Raw genomic sequence first — 22,566 nt, 5'->3', positions numbered from 1 at the left:
AGTTGCAAGCACTAGGAATAGCTTCTGGACTGTATCAGCGCACACAGTTACATGGCTCAGATACTTCAGTCATTTGCACTCAATGTCATAGTTCTGAGTCCAGGTCACAGTCTCCGTACCTTACGCAGTGCAGCCTCTGTCTCCTGCTGCTCCCTTCCGTGCTAGCTCTTGCTCCAGGCGGGACGTCTGCAAGGCCTCTCGCGTAGTCCCCAGCTCTGCCCGCAGTGAGGAGTGCTGCGTCTCCAGGCTTTCCAGGGACTTCTGACTGAAAGAGCAGAGGAGAAGCTGGAGAGAGCAGCACAGCTGGACTGTGATGGGTGGGGGCTGGTGCTACATCTTCTGACTGTTTTCGTTTATTTTCAAGTTGTACTCACACTCGCTGGAGGCCCCGCCGTGCCTCCTCTTTCTGCTGCTGCTGCTCTTCCTTCTCCTGCAGCAAGGAATCACCCTGCAGCTGCAGGTCTGTGTTCACACGTCCCAGCCGCTGCATCTCCTGCTCAGACACCTCTAGCCGCTGCCGCTGGTTCTTCAAGTCCTGCACCAGACGTGCAAGCTCACTGCGGACGAGAGGTGAGAAACCCAAGAACACAGTAAAAGGTCACTGACGACAGGGAGGGGGCAGCCCGAGAGGGACACAGATGCTGACCTGCTCAGCGATTCCACCTGGGCCTGGAGTCGCTGCTCCCGTTCTTTCCCCTTCCTCTGTCTTTTGGGTCAGAGCCTCCAGTTCTGCATGGAGCTGCTGCTGGCACTCTTCCCTGGGAGCGGCTCTCATCCAGCTCCTTCTGTAGGGCAATCAAGGAGTCCTGTTGTTCTGAGAACTGATCCCGTAGCCCCTAGGAAAGAGGGAAGAGAAAGGTCTCCTAATGCAGGCCGCACATAGAGAGCCAGCTGACCAGCCCTGAAGAGAGATCGCTTACCCTCACGCCCTCCTCCTTCTCTCCAGAGTTTCCCGCAGCAGCACGAGAGATCCGTGAATGTCCTGCGACTGCTCAGCCCAGGACAACTCAATGCCACTGTCTGACCCCTCCACCAGCACCTAAACACAAAAAAGGAGAGAGGAGGCCCAGGTCATTCTAGGAGGAGTCCTGCCCACCTCTCTCAATGCCTGTCTGGCTCACGCCCAGCTTTTCCCCCCTGTCTCCTACCTGGGCAATGTCCCTTAGTGCCTGCTGAAACGACAACGTCTCCTCCATTGTACTCCTGGCCAGCGAGGCCTCTGCCTCGGAGCGACTCGATTCCTGAAAGAAAGGAACGAGAGAAGAGACCCCAAGAGTGATGGAGGTACAGATATGGACTCCTCCGTCCCAGTTCCCCTCTGCAGCACTCTCTTCCCCCAGGCTCAGGTACTCCATGAGTGCCTGTGTCTAAGATCATGCCCCTATCCCCCCCTCACACATCCTGCACTCCCGTCTTCATCCTCCAGCAAAGCACCGCTCTGGATCTCTTTCCCCTCACCCCCTCAGGGATCCCCATCTGTGCTTCAGGCTAAGAGCAGGCCCTTAACCCCACCTGTGACGTCCTCCATATCCTCTCAATTCACCTGCCCACTTCATACCAGCATCTGCAGAGTCTCACTCAACACCCTAAGTGTCTCCTCCTTCTCCGTGTTCTGTCTCTGCAGCTGTGTCAATGTGGAGGAGAGGTCCACGATCCTGGGGGGAAAGGGAGAGGAGAGATGAGCTCTCACCCATCTACACTGCTGTCAAACCACCCCATCTTATCCCAGGAATAAAGATTCAGCTCATAAGAACATAAGAAAATGCCATACTGGGTCAGACCAAGGGTCCATCAAGCCCAGCATCCTGTTTCCAACAGAGGCCAAACCAGGCCACAAGAACCTGGCAAGTACCCAAACTCCAAGAAGATCCCATGCTACTGATGCCAATGGCTATTCCCTAAGTAAACTTGATTAATAGCAGTTAATGGACTTCTCTATTATTCAGAACAGTAAATGACCAATTCACATTTATCCATTCTAGACCTCTCATGATCTTAAAGTCCTCTATCATATCCCCCCTCAGCCGTCTCTTCTCCAAGCTGAACAGCCCTAACCTCTTCAGCCTTTCCTCATAGGGGAGCTGTTCCATCCCCTTTATCATTTTGATTGCACTTTTCTGTACCTCCTTCAGTGCAACTATATCTTTTTTGAGATGCTGCGAGAAAAATCGCACACGATATTCAAGGTGCGTGATATTCTTCCATGTCCTTGGGCAAGAAGGATGGAACGGTATGAAGTGGTAACGCTCCTGGAATCATCTGGAGGAACGGTTCCTGACACGACAACGCCTGTAGTTCAGAGATGCGACGTGCCGAGCATATAGCCAGCAGAACACCGTTTTCAGGGTTAACAGGCGCAAGTAGACTGCACAGCGGCCAAAAGGAGGGACCTGCCAAAAACGCCAATAGATGATTAAGATTCCACAAGGAATAAGCGTCATCTTGGAGCCAGGTTAATTGCATGTCCAGATATCATTAGCTTTCTGCAAGTCACTTTGAGTTCATTCAGCCAAAGCAGGTTAAGAAAACCCGAAGATTCTGGGGATTTCCTTCTCCATGTTGGGTTTCTGTTCAGGCCCACTCATCATTGGCCAGCCGGTCGATGGACAGGAGGCCCCAGCGATCTTACCACCAGCTGAAAGACTTTGGCCGACAATATACTCACTCTCCTGGATCCAGACTCTCCCTGCTTAGAAGGTCTGCTCTGACGTTGCCTTTTTCTGTGATGTGGGAGGCTAAGATCATCTGTAGATGTATTTTTGCCCAATCCATAAGGAGATCTATCCCCTGTGACACTTGTTGGCTTTTGGTTCCCCACTGCTAGTTGATGTAGACTACCGTTGTTGCGCTGTCCAACATTACGTGGACCGCTTGACCCTGGCGTATGCGGCTGAACTGAGACACGCCAATCTGACTGCCCATGTTTCTAGACGGTGTATGTTCCAGAGTGCCTCTTCCTTGGTCCAACGTCCCTGGGCCGTCAGTTCCTGACAGTGGGGCTGGGAGCGGGAGACCTTACCAGCTGGGGTTCCGTCCGGACAGGGGCAAGTGAAGCAGATTGCGCCTGTAAGAAGGCTTGAAGGCCTTGAAAAAATTCCACCCAAGAGAAGGCAGCCGGATCCATGCCTAGCCCAGGAAGTACTGGGGTAGGTGCCGCTGGATTTCCCTCTCCCATGGAAGACCCAGTCCCAGGATTACGCAGATCCAGGATACTTCTGATTAAGGTTGTGGCTGAGCCATTTTCTGATTGGAGGAGCTGGGCCTAGCAAAGTTTGGGGAGGCAAACTCTCCCTGGGCCTCCTCACAGTGCTGACATAAGCAAGAATCCAGGTCCTGAGTCCATCTGGCTACATGCTAGGAAATATTTTTTCATTTGCAAATTTCATCACCTCACACGTTATACCCCTTTCCAGATCAGGTATAAATATGTTCTGTTCTGTTATTTCGTTCACACCCCCTATGTTATATGTAAACCGGCATGATGTGGTTTCTAACCACGAATGCCGGTATAGAAAAACCCTAAATAAATAAATAAAATAAATAAATATATTAAAAAGCACTGAGGCACTCCACTACCTTTTTCCACTGTGAAAACTGACCATTTTATCCTACTGTTTTCTGTCTTTTAACCAGTTTGCAATCCACAAAAGGACATTTTCTCCTATCTTAAGACATTCAAAAGGGACAAAGACCTGGCTATTCACTAAGGCATACCAAGATCCTTAACAATCCACTCAGCCCTTATTACCTATCTATACAATCACTCCATGATATTTTAACTCCTTCTTGTCTTGCTTTTAATATTTATTCTCTTTTAATGTTTAAATGTAACCTTGATTTTATTATTTGTGCCATTGATTCTATTTTTTTTTTTTGCCATTTTAACTAAGTACTGTACTTACATGCATTAGAAATTGTATATGTTATGCCTTCTTAACCGCAGTGATGGCCCCACCGGATGGTATATAAAAATCAATAAATAAATCCAAAATAAATAAATCCCATAACGTTTTAGTTTTCTTAGAAGCCTATCATGAGGGACTTTGTCAAACGCCTTCTGAAAATTCAAGTACACTACATCTACCGGTTCACCTTTAACCACATGTTTATTCACCCCTTCAAAAAAGTGAAGCAGATTTGTGAGGCAAGACTTCCCTTGGGGACATCCAAGCTGGCCGTGTCCCATTAAATCATGTCCATCTATATATTCTGTGATTTTATTCTTTATAATAGTTTCCATGAATTTTCTTGACACTGAAGTCAGGCTCACCAGTCTATAGTTTCCCAGATCGCCCCTGGTGCCTCTTTTTAAATATTGGGGTTACATTGGCCACCCTCCAGTCTTCAGGTACAATGGATGATTTTAATGATAAGTTACAAGTTACTTGTAATATTTATTTATTTAGAGCTTTTCTATACCGGCATTCATGATACAATCATATCATGCCGGTTTACAGGTAACAGGGGGTGCGATAACCTTGAACGTTTAACAAGTGTAGAGGAAACAAAAGTTACAATAAAACAAGGGTTGCAAGAACTGGGGGAGGAATGAGACAAAGAGTAAGAGCACCTTTAAAGTAGAAGTTATTTACATTGTGCTGAAAGGCCTCTTAATAGTGGTTGTGGTGTATCAGTTAGACTCGGGGAAGGCTTGTTTGAATAACCAAGTCTTAAGCCTTTTTCTGAATGTTAATAAACATGGTTCCTGTCTGAGATCAGGGGGTAGAGTGTTCCATAGAGAAGGACCCGGTGTAGAAAAGGCCCGACCTCTAAAAGCTAGGTGGTGCATAGATTTGGTTGGTGGAACAAGCAGGGATCCTCTGTAGGCTTCCCTGATGGGTCTGAATGATGTGTGTAGTCTGAGGGAGATTTGGAGGTTAAGAGGGGCTTGGGAATAGATGGTTTTATGGATGATGGTGATGGATTTGTGTAGAATTCTGAAGTGAATTGGTAGCCAGTGTAAATTTTTGAGAATGGGTGAGATGTGGTCTCTTTTTCTGGAGTTTGTCAGGATTCTGGCTGCCGCGTTCTGGAGCATCTGAAGAGGTTTGATGGATGAGGAAGGGAGACCTAGCAAGATAGAGTTACAATAATCTATCTTGGAGAATATTACGGCTTGGAGGACTGATCTGAAATCTTGAAAGTGAAGGAGTGGTTTGATTCTTTTTAATACCTGCAGCTTATAGAAGCAATTCTTGGTTGTGTTGTTGATGAAAGTTTTTAGATTCAGGCGGTTGTCTATTACTACTCCTAGGTCTCTTGCTTGGGTAACATTGGTGTTTACTGGTGCATTTTGTGGGGTATTACTGTTTTCCGGGGAGATGAGAAGGAGTTCAGTCTTAGCTGAGTTTAGAATCAGGTTTAAGTTTGCGAGGAGTAGGTTGATCTCTCGGAGGCAGTTTTCCCAGTGTTTTAGTGAGAGATTCTTTGATGGGGATCAGGATTTGGACATCGTCAGCGTATAGGAAGTGTTTTAGTTGAAGCTTAGTTAACAGCTGGCATAAAGGAAGAAGGTATATGTTGAAGAGAGTTGGGGACAGGGAGGAACCTTGAGGAACTCCTAGTGAGGAATTGATGCGTGGGGATTATTATCGATTCTGACTTTGTAACTCTGTTACAGAGGAATGTTTTGAACCATGTGAAAGCAGTGCCTATTATTCCAATGTCCGATAGACGGTTGAGGAGGATGGAGTGGTTTACGGTGTCAAAAGCTGCTGACAGGTCAAGGAGAATTAGTAAAAAAGATTGTCCTTTGTCCAAACCCATGATGAGGTGGTCTGTTAGCGATAAGAGCAGGGTTTCAGTGCTTAATGCCTTGCGGAAACCATATTGGGTGGGGTGCAATATTTTGTGGTCTTCCAGGTAATCGGAGAGTTGCGAATTGACTAGTTTCTCCATAATCTTGGCTACAAATGGAAGGTTGGAAATGGGACGGAAGTTGTTTGGATTCTTGGGATCCAAGTCAGGTTTCTTTAGGAGAGGTTTAAGCGAAGCAAGTTTTAGGGCATCTGGGAAAATTCCCTGTGTTAAGGAGCAGTTAATGATATCCGCCAGTGGTTTGGAGATGATGTCGGGTATTAGAAGAAGTTTTGATGGGATGTGGTCGAAGGGATGGGATGAAGGTTTCATTTTCCTTAATAGAGATTGAATCTCTAAAGCGGTGGTGAGTTCAAATGATTCCAGAGAGATTCTTTTATTTAGGGGGTGGTAGGAGCTGGTAGGCGAGTTGGAGCTAGGGGGCAAGAGGGTTACAAGGTTGGAGATTTTGCTATGGAAGAAAAGAGCCAGTTCATCAGCTTTGGATTGTGCTTGGTCGTTAGGGATAGAAGGAGTGTTAGTTTGTGTTAGTTCAGATACGTAGGAAAAAAGGGCTTTTGCATCGTAGACCAGGTCGTGAATCTTGTGAGCGTAGAAATCCCTTTTTGACTTTAAGGTTGAGTTCCTATAGTGGTGGAGGGCGGTTTTGTAAGCGGATAGTGTGCTGGGGCATGGGGTCTTGCGCCATTTATTTTCCTTCTGTCTGAGGTTTTGTTTGAGTGTTCGAAGAGCATTTGTAAACCAAGGTTGTGTCTTTGAGGAGTTGGGGGTTGAGTTTTTTTGTAGTTAGTGGACATAATTTATTTGCTATTTTTTCTGTAATATTGCTCCAGGATAGTATGGCTGAGTTGGGGTCTGAAAGGTTTATATGTGGAAGTTCTTTAGCCAGGTGGTCGCTGAGGTCATCGGAAGAGCATGATCTTCTGTAAAGAAACGAAGATTGAAGGAGGTGTGTATTATAGGTTTTTGTTGCTGAGAAGGTAGCGGAGATTAATGAGTGATCCGACCATGGGACCGGAGTGCATACAGGGGGGGTTGAATGCGTGATACGAGAGTTTATGAAAATGAGGTCCAGGGTGTAGCCAGCTTTGTGGGTGGACTTGTTGATGATCTGCTGGAAGCCCATGGCTGTAAGTGTGGAGAGCAGAGCTTCACAGTTAGTTGTGAGTGTAGTGTTGTCGACGTGGAGGTTGAAATCTCCTAGGATCATGGCTGGGGAATCAAAATTCATGTGTTTTGCGATTATTTCTACGATGGGGGATGCGTCTGAGTCGAGATGTCCTGGTGGGGCGTAAACTAAGAGGATTTGGAGTTGGTCTGTTTTGAAGAGGCCCACTTCTAGCTTTGAATACCTACAGTATCTGAATGTAAACCGATGTGATATCTCAGATCGAATGTCTGTATATAAAAAATAAATAAATAAATAAAATAAAATAATAGGTCTGAAATTTCATTTTTTAGTTCTTTCAAAACCCTGGGATGTAAACCATCCAGTCCAGGTGATTTGTTACTCTTCCGTTTGTCAATCTGGCCTCCTATATCTTCCAGATTCACCATGATTTGGGTCAGTTCATTTGAAAAATCACCCTTGAAAACTGTCTCCAGAATGGGTATCTCCCCAACATCCTCTTCAGTAAACACCAAAGCAAAGAATTCATTTAGTCTTTCCGCGATGCCTTATCTTCCCCTAAATGCCCCTTTAACCCCCTTGATCATCTAAAGATCCAACCAACTCCCTTGCAGGCTTCCTGCTTCGGATATATTTAAATAAGTTTTTATTATGAGTTTTTGCTTCTACAGCCAACTTCTTTTCAAATTCTCTCTTCGCCTGTCTTATCAATGTTTTACATTTAACTTGCTAATGCTTTGCTGTTTCCGTTTTCTTCAGATGGATCCTTCCTCCAATTTTTGAAGGACTTTTTTTTGGCTAAAATAGCCTCTTTCAGCTCTCTCGTCTTTTTTTTTTGTAAAGGAAAACAAAAATACTTCCCTATCAGTAGTCTTTTCTTCAGCAGCCACCACGGTGAGTGCAGCAAAGCGGGGAGGGGAGAGAGGCATGAGGGATCTGGCATCACCAGATTTCAGCGCGCTCTCAGGGGAGAAGCACACCAAGGGTCACCGACCCTCTGCTCGTCCGCCTCAACCAGGAGGGATGGCCCCACCAGGACCTAACAACCTCCTGGGAGGGTATTCCAAACTCTGTCTTCTTTTTCTTTCTCGCTTTTCTTTTTTTTATATATATACTCCAGACTGCAGGTTTTACACATCTATCAACTGCTGGAAACAGAGAAATACTGAGAGATTGCAGGTGGCACACTGGGTTATGTACAGTGTCAGTGAAATTTCTCTGTCTCCATCTGCTGGCAGGGAGTCAGAAACCAGGAGTCTGGATTGATCTGGGTATGAACAGGAACGTCTATTATTACTCCACTACCGATTTGGTTAGCTTCCCTAATTTCTCTCAGCATTTCATCATCTGTCTCATCATTTTGGCCAGGTGGATGGTAGTATACTCCTATCGCTATACTCTTCCCAACACACATGGGATTTCTATCCATAAAGATTCTACTGTGCATTTAGTCTGTTGCAGGATCCTTATCCTGATGGACTCTATGCCATCCTGGACATAAAGCAGTTCCCACCCACCCACCCACCAAGTTGCTCCTCGCTATCATTGCAATATCTCCATACCAGTATACATCAACTTCCCATCCAGCCCACAATTCAGACTCTGCCCATTCCCTCCTGTTACCTATCTTGAAGCTCTTCCTTCTCTTGCCCTGTTTTGACCTGCAGCCGTATCACTTCCCATTTCCTCTCGCTCACTTCCTGCTCCAGCTCTACAATCCTTGCTCCTGATTGCAGCCGGAGTGTCTCCACTACTGTCGCCTGGTTGGTGTTCAGGTCCTTTGGCAAGAGGGCAGCTGAGGCCAAGCTAATGCAAGCAGCCTGTAGGGCAGCAGAGGAGCGAGCCCAGTCCACCCTGACTTCCGACAAGTCCCTGGGGAAAGAGAAAGTAAAATGCAGTCATCCCATTGGCTGAAAAGGGCGAGTGGTTGCTCAGTTTACAACACTAATGGAGTCTGCTGTTTTCTGGTTTTAAAACTGATTTCAGTGCTCTCAGAGGACAAGCAGGATGGCAGTCCTCACACATGGGTGACATCAGATGGAGCCCCGACATGGACATTTTGTGTCAAAGTTTCTAGAACTTTGCCTTGCCACACTGGGCAAGCCCAGCATGCCCTATAAAATGTGTCCAAGCGGGATCCCTCTTCAGTCTCTTTTTCCGTGGAGCTATAGCATCGTGGTTTGTGAACTCACTTTGGGCCTTTTTGACCTCTTTTGGAAAACTGTCCATATTTTTGCTTTAATGCTATTTTTTTCGCCTGCGTTCAATGCCAAGTCCCTCTCGGTCCTGCCCTGTAGTATTCCTAGTCAGGGTTTTCTTCATTTTTTGGTAAATTTCCTTTTGCAGTCAAATCCCCACAGCAGTGGTAATTCGGTGCCCAATGACCATCAACACCCACCGCCATCGATTTTGATCTTGTCTCCCGTTTATTTCATGGCAACATCTGGTTTTAAGCGATACCCTCTGTGTCTGAGGACCATGTCCATCATGGACCCCATTATGAATGTGTCCTCTGCCTGGCGTCCAGAGTTACAGCAAATGCACCTAGATGATCCTGAAGGGACATAGTCTTCTGCTGAATAAGATGGAGCACCTCTTCGGGTCAAAGAACACTGAGCCACTGGCTGATAAGGGCACCGGAGACCGGCCATCATCGAGCTTCTCCAGGTCAAGGATCAGGCTCCTCGTCATCGGCACAGGGGAAAGACCTTGCCAAGGATCGAGGGAAGCCAAAGAAGCATCAGCATAGGTGCATGGTGCCAGGCATGGAAATGTGCCAGCTCATGCTGTGATGCCCCCGAAGCGACCCTGCAGCGAGGAGCACAAGTCCTCCATTGGTTCCATGGGTCTGCAAAGGTCTCCACTGGTCCTGATGCCAGTAACCTATCCTCTTCTTGGTTTCAAAGAGGACCGGGCCATCCCTCCTTCCTCTCATTCAGTGTTGGCATTGGCAACACTTGAGGAGGAGCTTGAGCGGCGAGTACTACTGGCGGTCGAGCGGTTGATGCGGGGCATCGGTCCTATTGCACCGATGGCACTGGAGCCAGCACAGTCTATCTTGGAGCTGCTGTTGGAGAAGCTCCATGTGTTTATCGGCACATTACCAACACAGCTGGTATCAGTTCCCGAGTTGGTGACAATGGCCATAGGGGCACCGCAGCCTCCCCCTGTCATGGCCAGTTCCTCTAAGGAGGAAACTCCACCTCTGCTGGCTGAGATGCCGAGGCCTGCAACCCCCCTTTCCAGCTCCACTGATACCTGCACCTCTGGATGAGGAATGAGCACCCAGGGCACCATCCCCTGTCAATGTCAGTGAGAATGAGGTTCCCTATGACCCCTGGGGGGGATGACACCTCAGAGTCCTCCACCGATGGCTTCAAGGGTCTCCCCTCTAGAGGAGTGAAGGAATTCGATGCCTGAAGCCTTGACTTTTGCAAGGTTTGTGAGGGTGATGGCAGAGACCATCCCATTTCAGTTACTGACAGAGGAGAATGCCAGGCACAAAATGAACATAAGAACATGCCATACTGGGTCAGACAGAGGGTCCATCAAGCCCAGCATCTTGCTTCCAACAGAGACCAAACCAGGCCATAAGAACCTGGCAAGTACCCCAAAAACTAAGAAGATCCCATGCTACTGATGCAATTAATAGCAGTGGCTATTCCCTAAGAAACTTGATTAATAGCAGTTAATGGACTTCTCCTCCAAGAACTTATCCAAACTTGTAAGCTTGTAAATCTTTATATCCACGCTTCGCATATGTAATACACACTATACCAATCGAATCTTGTAAACCATTGTGATGGTGATACCGAACGACGGTATATAAAACTCGACAAATAAATAAATAAAATAAACAAACCTTTTTTAAACCCAACTACCCTAACTGCACTAATTACATCCTCTGGCAACAAATTCCAGAGCTTAATTGTGCGTTGAGTGAAAAGAATTTTTTCCCGATTAGTCTTAAATGTGCTACTTGCTAACTTCATGGAGTGCCCCCTAGTCTATTATTCGAAAGTGTAAATAACCGATTCACATCTACTCGTTCAAGACCTCTCATGATCTTAAAGACCTCTATCATATCCCCCCTCAGCCGTCTCTTCTCCAAGCTGAACAACCCTATCCTCTTCAGCCTTTCCTCATAGGGGAGCTGTTCCATCCCCTTTAACATTTTGGTCGCCCTTTTCTGCACTTTCCCCAGTGCAGCTGTATCCTTTTGAGATGCGGCGACCAGAATTGCACACAGTATTCAAGGTGTGGTCTCACCATGGAGTGATACAGAGGCATTATGACATTTTCCGTTTTATTCACCATTCCCTTCCTAATAATTCCCAACATTCTGTTTGCTTTTTTGACTCCTGCAGCACACTGAGCCGACGATTTCAAAGTATTACCCACTATGATGCCTACATCTTTTTCCTGGGTGGTAGCTCCTAATATGGAACCTAACATTGTGTAATTATAGCATGGGTTATTTTTCCCTATATGCAACACCTTGCACTTGTCCACATTAAATTTCATCTGCCATTTGGATGCCCAATCTTCCAGTGTCCTCCTGTAATGTATCAGAATCCGCTTGTGATTTAACTACTCTGAATAATTTTGTATCATCTGCAAATATGATAGCCTCACTCATCATATACCTTTCCAGATCATTTATAAATATATTGAAAAGCATCTGTCCAAGTACAGATCCCCGAGGCACTCCACTGTTTACCCTTTTCCACTGAGAAAATTGTCCATTTAATCCTACTCTCTGTTTCCTGTCTTTTAACCAATTTGTAATCCACAAAAGGACATCGCCTTCTATCCCATGACTTTTTAGTTTTCTTAGAAGCCTCTCATGAGGGACTTTGTCAAACGCCTTCTGAAAATCCAAATACAGTACATCTACCGTTTCACCTTCAAAAAAATGAAGCAGATTTGTTAGGCAAGACTTGCCTTGTATAAATTCATGTTGATTGTGTTCCATTAAACCATGTCTTTCTATATGCTCCAGCCACATCCTTTCTCTGCTAGAAGGTTGGCGAGATCAGGGTAGAAGTCATCTTTCTTTCACCAGAGAAAGTACTACCCTCCGCCCCCTCATTCCCATCAGCAGCATCAGGGTTCCCGCAGCCGTCCTAGTCAGCAGAGAGCCCCAAGGTCCAGCCGATGCCTCAACTCCAGGGATGGGGTTTTGACTGGGTCATAGGGAGCGTAGTCCAGTTGCCTGTACCCGAGACTATGGATCCGCAAGTCAGGGGCAGGCTGTGGTTCTTTGTGAACCAGTGGCCTAGTATAATCTGAGTCCAGGGGGTTCTTTCCATCGTCTGTCAAGGGTACTGATTGAATCTATTGGGTGCCCTGCCAAATTGCCCTCCAAGCTCATTGTGGGGGCCGGTAGCGCATCAGGAAGTACAGTTAGCGGAGTTTTTCTCCCTTTTAGCGGCCAAACCGGTAGAGCCTATTCCACCAGGGCAAAGAGAGCAGGCATTTTACTCCAGGTACTTCCTGATTCCAAAGAAAACAGGAGGACTCCATCCCATCCTAGACCTAAGGGCCTTGAACAGATTTATCAAAAAGGAAAAGTTCAAAATGGCTTCCCTGGGCACCTTGATATCTCTTTTGCAAAAAGGGGACTGGCTATGCTCCTTCAATCTGAAGGACACGTACACTCACATTGAGATCTTCCCAAGTCATCGGAAGTATCTCAGATTTGAGGTGGGAAAACAGCACCTCCAGTATCAGGTGTTGACCTTTGGGCTAGCATTAGCCCCACGAGTCTTCACAAAATGCCTGGCCATGGTGGCGGCGTACCTCTGCATGTTGAGGGTGCATGTTTTCCCTTATCTGGACGATTGGTTGGCCAAGAGCACATCTCAGACAGGGGCCATCAGGTCCATACACTTGACCATCTGAGTGTCATCAACTACCTGAAGTCCCATCTCAGCCCGTTATTTCAATTGGACTTCATAGGAGCCCTGCTAGACATGGCTCAGGCCAAGGCCATCCCTGCCTCATGAAAGGGTATTCACTCTTGATGACCATTGCGGCAGACATTCAGCAGAGCCAGCGGATGTCAGCCTGTCACATGTTGAGGCTGTTGGGCCTTATGGCTGCAACCCTCCATGTCACTCCCTTGGCACGTTTGCACATGCACACAGCCAATGGATCCTGTAGTCACAGTGGCCCCAAGTCACGCCGAACCTCCAGGATCGCATCCGAGTCACATCACCCCTCCATGACCCTTTGTCCTGGTGATGGATACTTTCAAATCTGAAACGGGGGATCTCTTTCAGAGGTCCTCCTACCAAAATGGTCCTAATCACAAATGCATCAACACTGAGCTGGGGAGCTCATGTCCATAGGCTCAGCCCCCAATGTCTCTGGTCTGTCCAGGAAAGCTGTTGCCAAATCAATTTCCTAGAGCTCCAGGCGATCAGGTACACACTATGGGCTTTCAGAGATTGGCTGTCCAACAAAGTTGTTCTGATCCAAACCGACAACCAGGTGGCAATGTTTGTAAACAAGCAAGGAGGTATGGGCTCGTATCTCCTATGTCAGAGGAAGCGGTTCAGATCTGATCATGGGTCCTGTCCCACGGGATGGTGCTCAGGGACATGTACCTGGCCGGGATGGAGAATGTGTTAGCGGACAGACTGAATCGTGCCTTCAGACCCTCCATTAGTGGTCCCAAGACCAGGGGGATGCAAATCGGATATTCCGCCTTTGGGGGAGCCTGGACATGGATTTCTTCACGTCCCCTTGCAACAGAAAGGTGCCTCGGTTCTGCTGCCTGTACAGGACAGATGGCAAACCAGCCTCAGACGCCCTTGAGTGACATTGGGGCAAAGGTCTTCCGTATGTGTATCGTCCAATTCCCTTAGTAGCGAAGACTCTGTTGAAGCTTCGTGAGGACAAGGGGACTATGATCCTCAAAGCTCATTATTGGCTGAAGGCGAACAGAAGAAAATAAGACCGATCACCTTAGTTGTAGGGATTCCTTTATTAAATGTACAGTTCAAATCAAGAAATTAAAATAACCCCAACTCAGGCCAAGTTTTGCCCAAGCATAGGGCTGTGTCAGGGGCTTCAAAAAACAGCAATTCTGGATAGGTACAGGATGTCATTTATCAAAAATCCACCCGATGTAAACGCATCAAATGCTATGATGTAGGAAATGACATCTCTTTATATTTTTGCCTGTATTTGCTGAAATTTCTCTGAATTCTGTCAATGTGCTGTACTACATGCAACAATGATATAGTGATAAGAAGCTGATTTTCTAATGCATTTGATGAGTTTGAGTCATTCCTGCACCAAGTAGTGGCGTTCCAAGAGAAATGATACAGTCCTTGTTCTAAGTGCACAAGCAGTAGTAACTCCACGTGTACCATAATTTACATTGGGTGGATTTTTGATAAATAAAGGATCACTAAGGTGATCGGTCTTATTTTCTTCTGTTCACTTCCTGGCACTATTTGACTGTCTATCATCTTGCTTCTTTGGACTAATCTTATTGGATGAAACAGGTCTGGTTTCCTCGCCTATGGGAGTTGCTCATCCGGAGATCGATCAGTCTGGGGACTTTCCCAGAACTCATCACACAAGATCGAGGCAGGTTGAGGCATTCCAACCTCCAGACCCTGTACCTCACAGCCTGGATGTTGAGAGTTTAGTTTTGCAACCATTCACTCTTTCAGAAGATGTGTCTCTGGTCCTGAAGGCTTCTAGAAAGCCTTCCACTAGAAACTCCTATGGACTGAAATGGAGGAGGTTTTCATATGGTGTGAGCAGAAGGTCCTAGGTCCATTCTCCTGCCCCACACAAAAACTGCTTGATCACCTTCTAAACCTATCAGAATCTGGTTTGAAAACCAACTCTGTTAGAGCTCAACTGAGTGCAACTGGCGCATACCACCAAGGTATAAATGGTACGCCCATCTCTGTACAGCCTATAGTTGTACATTTCATGCGGGGCCTGCTTCAAATGAAGCCTCCCCTAAGGCCTCCTGCTGTGTCTTGGTTCCTCAATGTGGTGTTAGCTCAGCCTGAAGTATCTGACTTGGAAGGTCATATTTTTGGTGTCGGTCACCTCAGTGCGCAGGGTCAGTGAGCTCCATGCCTTAGTGACTTATCCACCTCACACTAAGTTTTATCATGACTGAGTGGTTTTGCATACACACCCAAAGTTCCTGCTTAAGGTGGTGATGGATTTCCATCTTAACCAGTCAATCGTTCTGCCAATTCTCTTTCCCAGGCCCTATTCGCACCAAGGCGAACAAGCCCTGCATAATTTGGACTTTCTATCTGGAGCAGACAAAAGCCCATAGACAATACACCCAACTTTTTGTTTCTTTTGATAAAAATAGTTTGGGCATTGCCATTGCCAACAGACACTATTAAATTGGCTAGCAGACTGCATCTCCTTCTGTTATACCCAGGCGGGACTACATCTTGGGGGTTATGTGTCAAGGCTCATTCTGTCCCAGCCATGGCAGCTTCAGTGGCCCACTTGTGAACAGTTCCCATGGAAGAGATCTGCAAGCTGCAATGTGGAGTTCTCTCCACATAGTCACATCTCACTATTGCTTGGATAGGGATGGCCGACGTGACAGTAGGTTTGGCAAATCTGTCTTTCGGAATTTGTTTGAAGTGTAGAACCCAACTCTCTCACCCTGTTTGGGTTCAAGTTGTCTTCCCCCTCTTTTACCAACAGCACTATTTTTGTGCCCGTTGGCACCTGGTTTGGGTGTCTGTTGATCCCCTTTTATGTGGGGATTCACCCATGTATGAGGACTACCATCCTGCTTGACCTCAGAGAAAGAAGAGTTGCTTACCTGTAACAGGTATTCTCCGAGGACAGCAGGACGTAAGTCCTCATGAACACCAACCACCACCCTGCAAAGTTGGATTGCTCCTAATTTTATTTATATCTAATTCTATGTTATAAGACTGAAGAGGTACCCACGTGGAAGCATAGTATAGGGCATGCTGGGCATGCCCAGTGTGGCAAGTCAAAGTTCTAGAAACTTTGACATAAGTTTTTCGTGTTGGGGCTCCATTTGATGATGTCACCCATGTGTGAGAACCAACATCCTGCAGTCCTTGGAGAATATCTGTTACAGGTAAGCAACTCTGCTTTATATTGCATCATTCACATCCATTACTGCAGGGTTAAGCCACCTTATCAGGGAAGAAAAAATGGCTATGCTGAGGAATCACTGCAAGCTGAGGAAAGAGGAAGGTGCAAGAGTATAGGGACATCATGGTAAGCAGACCACGGCTTAGCTATGGAGAGAGAAGGAGCTGGCTGTTGCAGACCTCAGCCCAGGTCCCTACCAGGGAGAGAGATCACAGCTGTTGCCCTCCCTGGGGGAAAAGAAGTGGTGAGGAAGGGGAGGAGAATGGGCAAAAAGGCCAGAGGATGAGGTGGTGGGGAAAAGAGAAGAAAGAAAAATTGGTTCTTACCTGCTAATTTTCATTCCTGAAGTACCACAGATCAGTCTGACAAACAGGTTTTGCGTCCATACAAGCAGATGGAGGCAGAGAAGTAAAAGCTTTGAGGCACTGTTTCATAATCAAGAGTGCCACCTGCAGTCCCCTCAGTACTGACCTGTACCCAAGCCAACTATAGAATAACAACTCCTCAACAAACCCAACAACCATCTAAATGAGGGCGAATGCCAAACCCAAAGTTGGAGCCCTCCCAAACAGAAAAAAACCACAAATCAAACCCAATGGTTAACCACAATCTTGCAAACTTCTTTAAGGTCTGTATATATATACACATTCTGACAGTTCTTTCCAGTAAGCAGGCCAGAATACGGACTTGCCGTAATGGTCTTGAGAACATTAAGGGGATGGGTCTCTGGACTTATCTTTGGTATTTCAGCAACGAAAATTAGCAGGTAAGCACCAATTTTCCTTTCCTGTTCATACCCCAGATCAGTCCAGGCAAGTGGGATATACCAAAGCACCCCTACACTGAGCAGGTCTGCAAAAGAGCCCTCTCAACACACTTTCGCCAAAGGTTGGCTCTCCTGGAGCTTGAACATCTAAAATGGTAATGGCAAGAAATGTTTTGAAGAGAAGACCACGTCACCACTCTACAAATCTCCTGCGGCGACACTAATTGACACTTGGCCCATGACGCTGCCTGCGCTCTAGTAGAGTGCACACACAACCCCTCCCCTTAAAAAGGTAGGCCGAAACAATAGCTTCCTTCAGCCAACGCACTATCATGCCCTTGGAGGCCTTGCATCCGTTTCTGGCGCTTCCAAACAATACAAACGAATGATTCGACCACCAAAAACTGTTTGTGACCCTTTGCCTCTGGTGACTTAGCAGATCATGTTAGGAAGGCAGGAGCTCCACAGTCTGATTCAGGTGAAACGAAGATACCACCTTAGATAGGAACGAAGGTACTGTGCGCCAAAGACACCCGCACCTGCAGCTCCAAAGATCCTTCGAATGCACAAATCACCACCAAAAATCCCACCTTCAGCGTGAGTTCCTTTAACAATGCTTCTTCAATGGCTCAAAATGGAAGCCCACAAAGCACCTGCAAGACCCAAGTTTAAAATCCATGCTGGACCCCAATCTATGCACCGGCAGCAGCAGATGCTTGACCCCTTCAAAAACCTCACAACATCCAGAATGAGGCCAACAACCTTTTCCCGGGAGTATACTCTGAGACACCGGAAGGCTGCCACTTGAACCGCAAGGAATGTAAACTAAGCCTTTGAAATCACTGGCTCAGAGTATCCCTTTTTGTCACAAGCAGTTTCTCTCAAACGTCAAGTTGCGAGACAAAAGTGAATCTGCCTGATCTGAGAAGATAGGACCCTTGCCTTAACAGCCCCTGCAAATGAGCCAATCTCAGGGACCAGTCAATTGCATGCTGAACCAGATCTGCGATCATGGATGAAACAGCCTCTCCAGCACCCCCAGTACCACCTGGCCCGGATGCCTCCGATATGCCTAAACACTTGACCTATTAACGGTCATGGAGGGAACACATATAGCAGGATCCTTGACAGTCATAGAAGAACCACAAGCGTCTATGACCTTGGCTGCGACCCTATCATCCGCAGCTGAAGAAACATGTGCCTTAACGTTGCTCTGATCTGTTGCTGTGTTTCAATCAAACCAACCGGTCTTCCTCTATCATTCGCCTTCAATCAAATTTATTCAAAATACTTTTTTCTAAGTTTTTACTTTATAAATTTTTTATAAAATTATCCCCGTCCCGGAGTTTTCAAGCACTCAACAAGTCCGTGTTTCACCACACGTAGTGCTTCTTCAGGGGCATTTGACCAGAATTTTAACACATCATTCTCATCTGGACCGGCGTCTCAACAGTCTTGCAGAAGACCGGTTGGTTTTGATTGAAACACAGCGATAGGCTTGCTGACACCTTCATGGAGACTATTTGAAAAATTGATTGTTGTGTTCCCATTTTTTGATCACTGTGGGTAATTGTAATTGAAATCTCCCATTATTACTGCACTGCCAAATTGGTTAGCTTCCCTGATTTCTCTTAGCATTTCATCATCTGTCTGACCATTTTGTTCCAGGTGGACGGTAGTATACTCCTATCACTATACTCTTACCAACAAACATGGGATTTCTACCCATATAGATTCTACTGAGCATTTAGTCTCTTGTATTGATCTTTATCCTGTTGGACTCTATACCCTCCTGAACATAAAATGCCAACATCCCTACCAAGTTGATCCTCCCTATCATTGCGATTATAATTTGTACCCTGATATAGCACTGTCCCATTGGTATCCTCCTTCCACCAGGTCTCTGTGATGCCAATTATATCAATCTCATCATTTACTGCTATACACTCTAACTCTCCCAGGTGGCACCACTGGGTTATGTACAGCGTCAGTGAAACTCTGTCTTCCATCTGCTGGGCAGGGGAGGCAAAATCCAGGAGTCTGGACTGATCTGGATACATACAGGAACCAAGTAGTTCTCTTTAAAACATAAAATGTTCCAAGGTCAACAGGGTACAGGCTGAGACAATCCTAGTTTTACTTCCAATGCATACTGGGACTTTTAAGTTCCTGCGATTCCCTCTTCTGTCTCAAAGGTGAAGAGGAGGAATATGTAGAGGTTGATGAGGAGGAAAAGACAAATTGCTTAACCAAATGTGTCTGTTCAGTGTTCACTGTGGAAGGGCCTGAAGGCCGGATCACATAAAACAAACACAAATAAGACTGGAAGTGAGGTAAACCTCAATCGATTTTCAGGAACAGGGTGTTTGTGAGGAGCTAACTAAAAGTAGATAAGGCGATGGGGCTCATGGGATGAGGGTGAAAGGGGGATAGACCCAGGAGTAACCTTAGGAAATCTCTCTTTACAGAGAGGGTGGTGGATGCATGGAACGGCCCCCCAGTGCAGGAGCTGGAGGACAAGGACAGGATCTGAATCAGGAGAGCCTGGGATAAGTACAGGGGATCTCTGAGGAAGTGATGGGCATTATAATGGATGGACGGGCCGCACGCTCTCTTTCTGCAGTCATGTTCCTAGGTTTCCAGGTGCTGCATTATCCCATAGAAACATAGTTAGCAAATGAGCCAAACATTGACCTTTCAGGATTGCCAGGTGGTGCAGGTCCTAGAGGGGGAGATGTTTAGAATTTGCATTCCTACCACCCTCATCACTAAACTACAGGATCTCTATCTTTGCCCATTCCTTTCTTGAAATCAGCACCACAGCTCTCAGGATGCATCGGACCCTAAAGTCTCCTTTCTGTGGGCAGTGGGATCACCCACCTGCCTTGGGCCCTCACTGTCCGTGCTGGACTTCAGCTGGAGGAAAGTGGCGGCGGAAGGTCACAACCTGCTTCCAGAGATGGAGAAGGCGCGACCGCTCGCCCCGCCGGTGGCTGTCCAAGAGCTGAGGGTCCCAGAGAGAGAGAGTATTAGAGACTGGAGGTGTAATAGGGGTGCACAGAGGGCAGGTGCTTTTTATAGCATTGAGACGATGCAGGCCAGAGAGAGACACATATAGCACTGCAGGGAGAAGAAAGTTGGTAGGTGGGAGGGGGAGGACTGAAGAGACGTGCAGCACCGTGAGAACATGGAAACCATCCAGCAAGCCCAACCAAAAACTTCAGGCGCTTCCATCCCCCCTCCCCCCAAAACCCCATAGCGCTCTCATCTCTCACCATCTCTGCTGTTCTTATTATCTCTCTCCCCCATGTCCCTACCACCTTATCTATTCCACTCTCTGTTGCCCTGTCTTACGCTTTAAGACCACATCCCTATCTCACTCTGTGTTCCTTTTCCCATCAGGTTTTCCATGCCCCCAAGCTCTACCTCTCTCTCCTCCTGCCACTCTCCTTCCTTCCTCTCCAGTTCCCCAGGGCTCTTGTCCAATCATTGTCAGTTTGCGGAGGTCACCTCCCAGGATTCTCAATGGTCTTGTTGGCACTGTCCAGCTGGTCCCGCAGTAGCATGGTCCCTTCCGCCAGGGTCTCACACCTGAAGGGAAAGGATAGGAGAGTATGGCAGAGTCATAGCACTTCAATGGGTACTTATCACTTTAACACTTGGCCCCAGGAAGATAATTCACATGACTGAGCTATTTCCTGTTTCAGAGAGCTGACAGGACAAATGTGAGAACAGGCAGAAAGGAAAATTGGTTCTTACCTGCTAATTTTCGTTCCAGAAGTACCAAGCCTCAGTCCAGATGAGTGGGTTTATGCATTCCCTACCACCAGCTGGAGGCAGAGAACAAAACCTTGAGGCCCTGCTGCATAAGCGGAGAGCGGCACCTGCAGTCCCTCAGTACTGACCTGTACCCAAGCCAAGATACCACCATTAACAAAACCCCAGTAAACTTTTGGGCAAGCAGAGACTTAAGTTGGAGCCCCCTTGATATAAACACAAAACCGATACCAACTTTGTACACCTCTCGATAGTCTGAGAAAATCAGATACCAGCACAGTCAGCTCAGGTTACACCCCGTCCCCTGCCTCTCTGCTTGTACCCCGGATCAGTCCAGACGAGCGGGATGTATCCAAGCCCCTCTATCTGGGCAGGAACCCAAACGTTGCCTCCTCTGGCGCCCGAACATCCCAGCAGTAATGTTTGGTAAAAGCGTGAAGAGAAGAATCACATCGCCGCATGACAGATCCGCGGAGAGAGAGCAGCTGATACTCCTCCCACAAGGTTGCACGTGATCATGACCCCTCCAGTACTGACCAAGCCCTTACAGATGAAAGCCACCGGCTATCGTCTCTTTTAACCAGCGAAGCAACAGTGCCCTTAGAAGCCTATTCCCTTGGTGGGCAAACAGATGATCAGATCTCTGAAAGGCATTCGTCACCTTGAGGTATCACAAAAGGCTGCAATGCACATCCAATAAGTGCAGTCCCTCTCGCCATCGTGAGTATCAGCTGTCAAGTTCGGAAAAGCCAAGAAGCTGAGCACCTGATTAAGGTGAAAGGAGGGAGAACAACCACCTTCGGCAAAAAGGAACCCAATCCTCCGAAAAGCACAGGAAAGGGTCCCTACCGACAACGCCCTGCAGCTCAGGATTTTCGTCTAGCCGAAGACGATGGCCCACCAGGAAAACAGTCTTCAGGGTTAACTCCTTCCATGACGCCCTCTCTGCGCTGGCTCGAAGGGAAGGCCACAGCATCTGAAGAACCAAATTCAGATTCCAAGCCGGACAGATCTTCCACACCGCAAGACACAGATGCTTTGCCCCTTTTAGGAAACGACACTTAGCAGTCTTCCCTGAATCCTACCACGCAGGGAGCCCAAGGCTGATACCGGACCCGGAGGGAATTAGAGGCCAACCCTTAGTCAAACCGCTCTGTAAGAAGGGCAAGACTCTGCGGGATGTCCAGTGCAGAGCGTGTCCACCGAGAGTCGAAAACTCTCCACACCCAGAAGATAGGCCTCCGACAAGTCCGACGCCAGAAACTCCCCTTTGCACACCACATCTCCATCCAAAAACATGGCACCTGGAGCGCGGCATTTACCTTCTGCATATCGAGAATGGGCGAAAGGTCCCTTCTTTCTTAGTGCCACGAAAGTACATGGAATAGCTTGCTTGCCCCCTCTTCTGAGGAGGGACCGGAACAATGGCGCGCAGACAGTGTAACCGATGTACTGGTCCCGCACGGCCTCCTGCTTGCACCAGGAGACACAGCGGGAGACTACCAAAGGATCCCTGAGTGGCCGAAGAAGTGTCTCTCATCACCTCCAGGACCCACTGGTCCACTCCTCATAAAAGAGAGACAGCCTCCCTCCGATAGCTTCCAGGGAGGAGGGACCCAACACACCTTCATGTCCAAACTTTCTTCCGCTCCCCCCTTGGACCCCACCGTCCCTCAGGGATCTGCGCCCATCCGAAAGGGCTGCTGTTTCTGCGATACTGGCGCAGGGGTTCCTGCTCACTCAAAATCTTCTAGCCTCTCGAAAACGGGCTCGGGGCGGAAAGGACTTCCTAGGACCCTTCCTATCCTCAGGCAATTTATTGCCCTTCGACTCTCCCAATGCTGCAAGAGCTGCTTCAAGTCCTCCCTGAAGAGGAACTTCCCCCTGAAGGGGAGGTTTGACAGCTGGGCTTTAGACCATACGTCCGCTGACCAATTTCACAGCCACA

General features: G+C 47.4%; 1 protein-coding gene across 1 annotated transcript in view; it reads right to left on the bottom strand.

The window, feature by feature from the left end:
* Positions 1-22,566, bottom strand: part of LOC115078382 (centrosome-associated protein CEP250-like) — a 69,233-nt gene that overhangs the window by 29,868 nt on the left and 16,799 nt on the right. Inside the window, 11 exon segments of the mRNA XM_029581290.1 lie at positions 120-155; positions 157-265; positions 375-557; positions 664-836; positions 926-1,039; positions 1,149-1,241; positions 1,559-1,655; positions 8,570-8,818; positions 19,739-19,845; positions 20,268-20,314; positions 20,317-20,432. Coding sequence (XP_029437150.1) covers positions 120-155; positions 157-265; positions 375-557; positions 664-836; positions 926-1,039; positions 1,149-1,241; positions 1,559-1,655; positions 8,570-8,818; positions 19,739-19,845; positions 20,268-20,314; positions 20,317-20,432 — 1,324 coding nt within the window.

The sequence above is a fragment of the Rhinatrema bivittatum genome, chromosome 16 (assembly GCF_901001135.1).
Source record: "Rhinatrema bivittatum chromosome 16, aRhiBiv1.1, whole genome shotgun sequence".
Lineage (NCBI taxonomy): Eukaryota > Metazoa > Chordata > Amphibia > Gymnophiona > Rhinatrematidae > Rhinatrema > Rhinatrema bivittatum.
The sequence above is the reverse complement of the archived record's forward strand: the minus strand, read 5'-3'. Positions and strand labels throughout refer to the sequence as shown.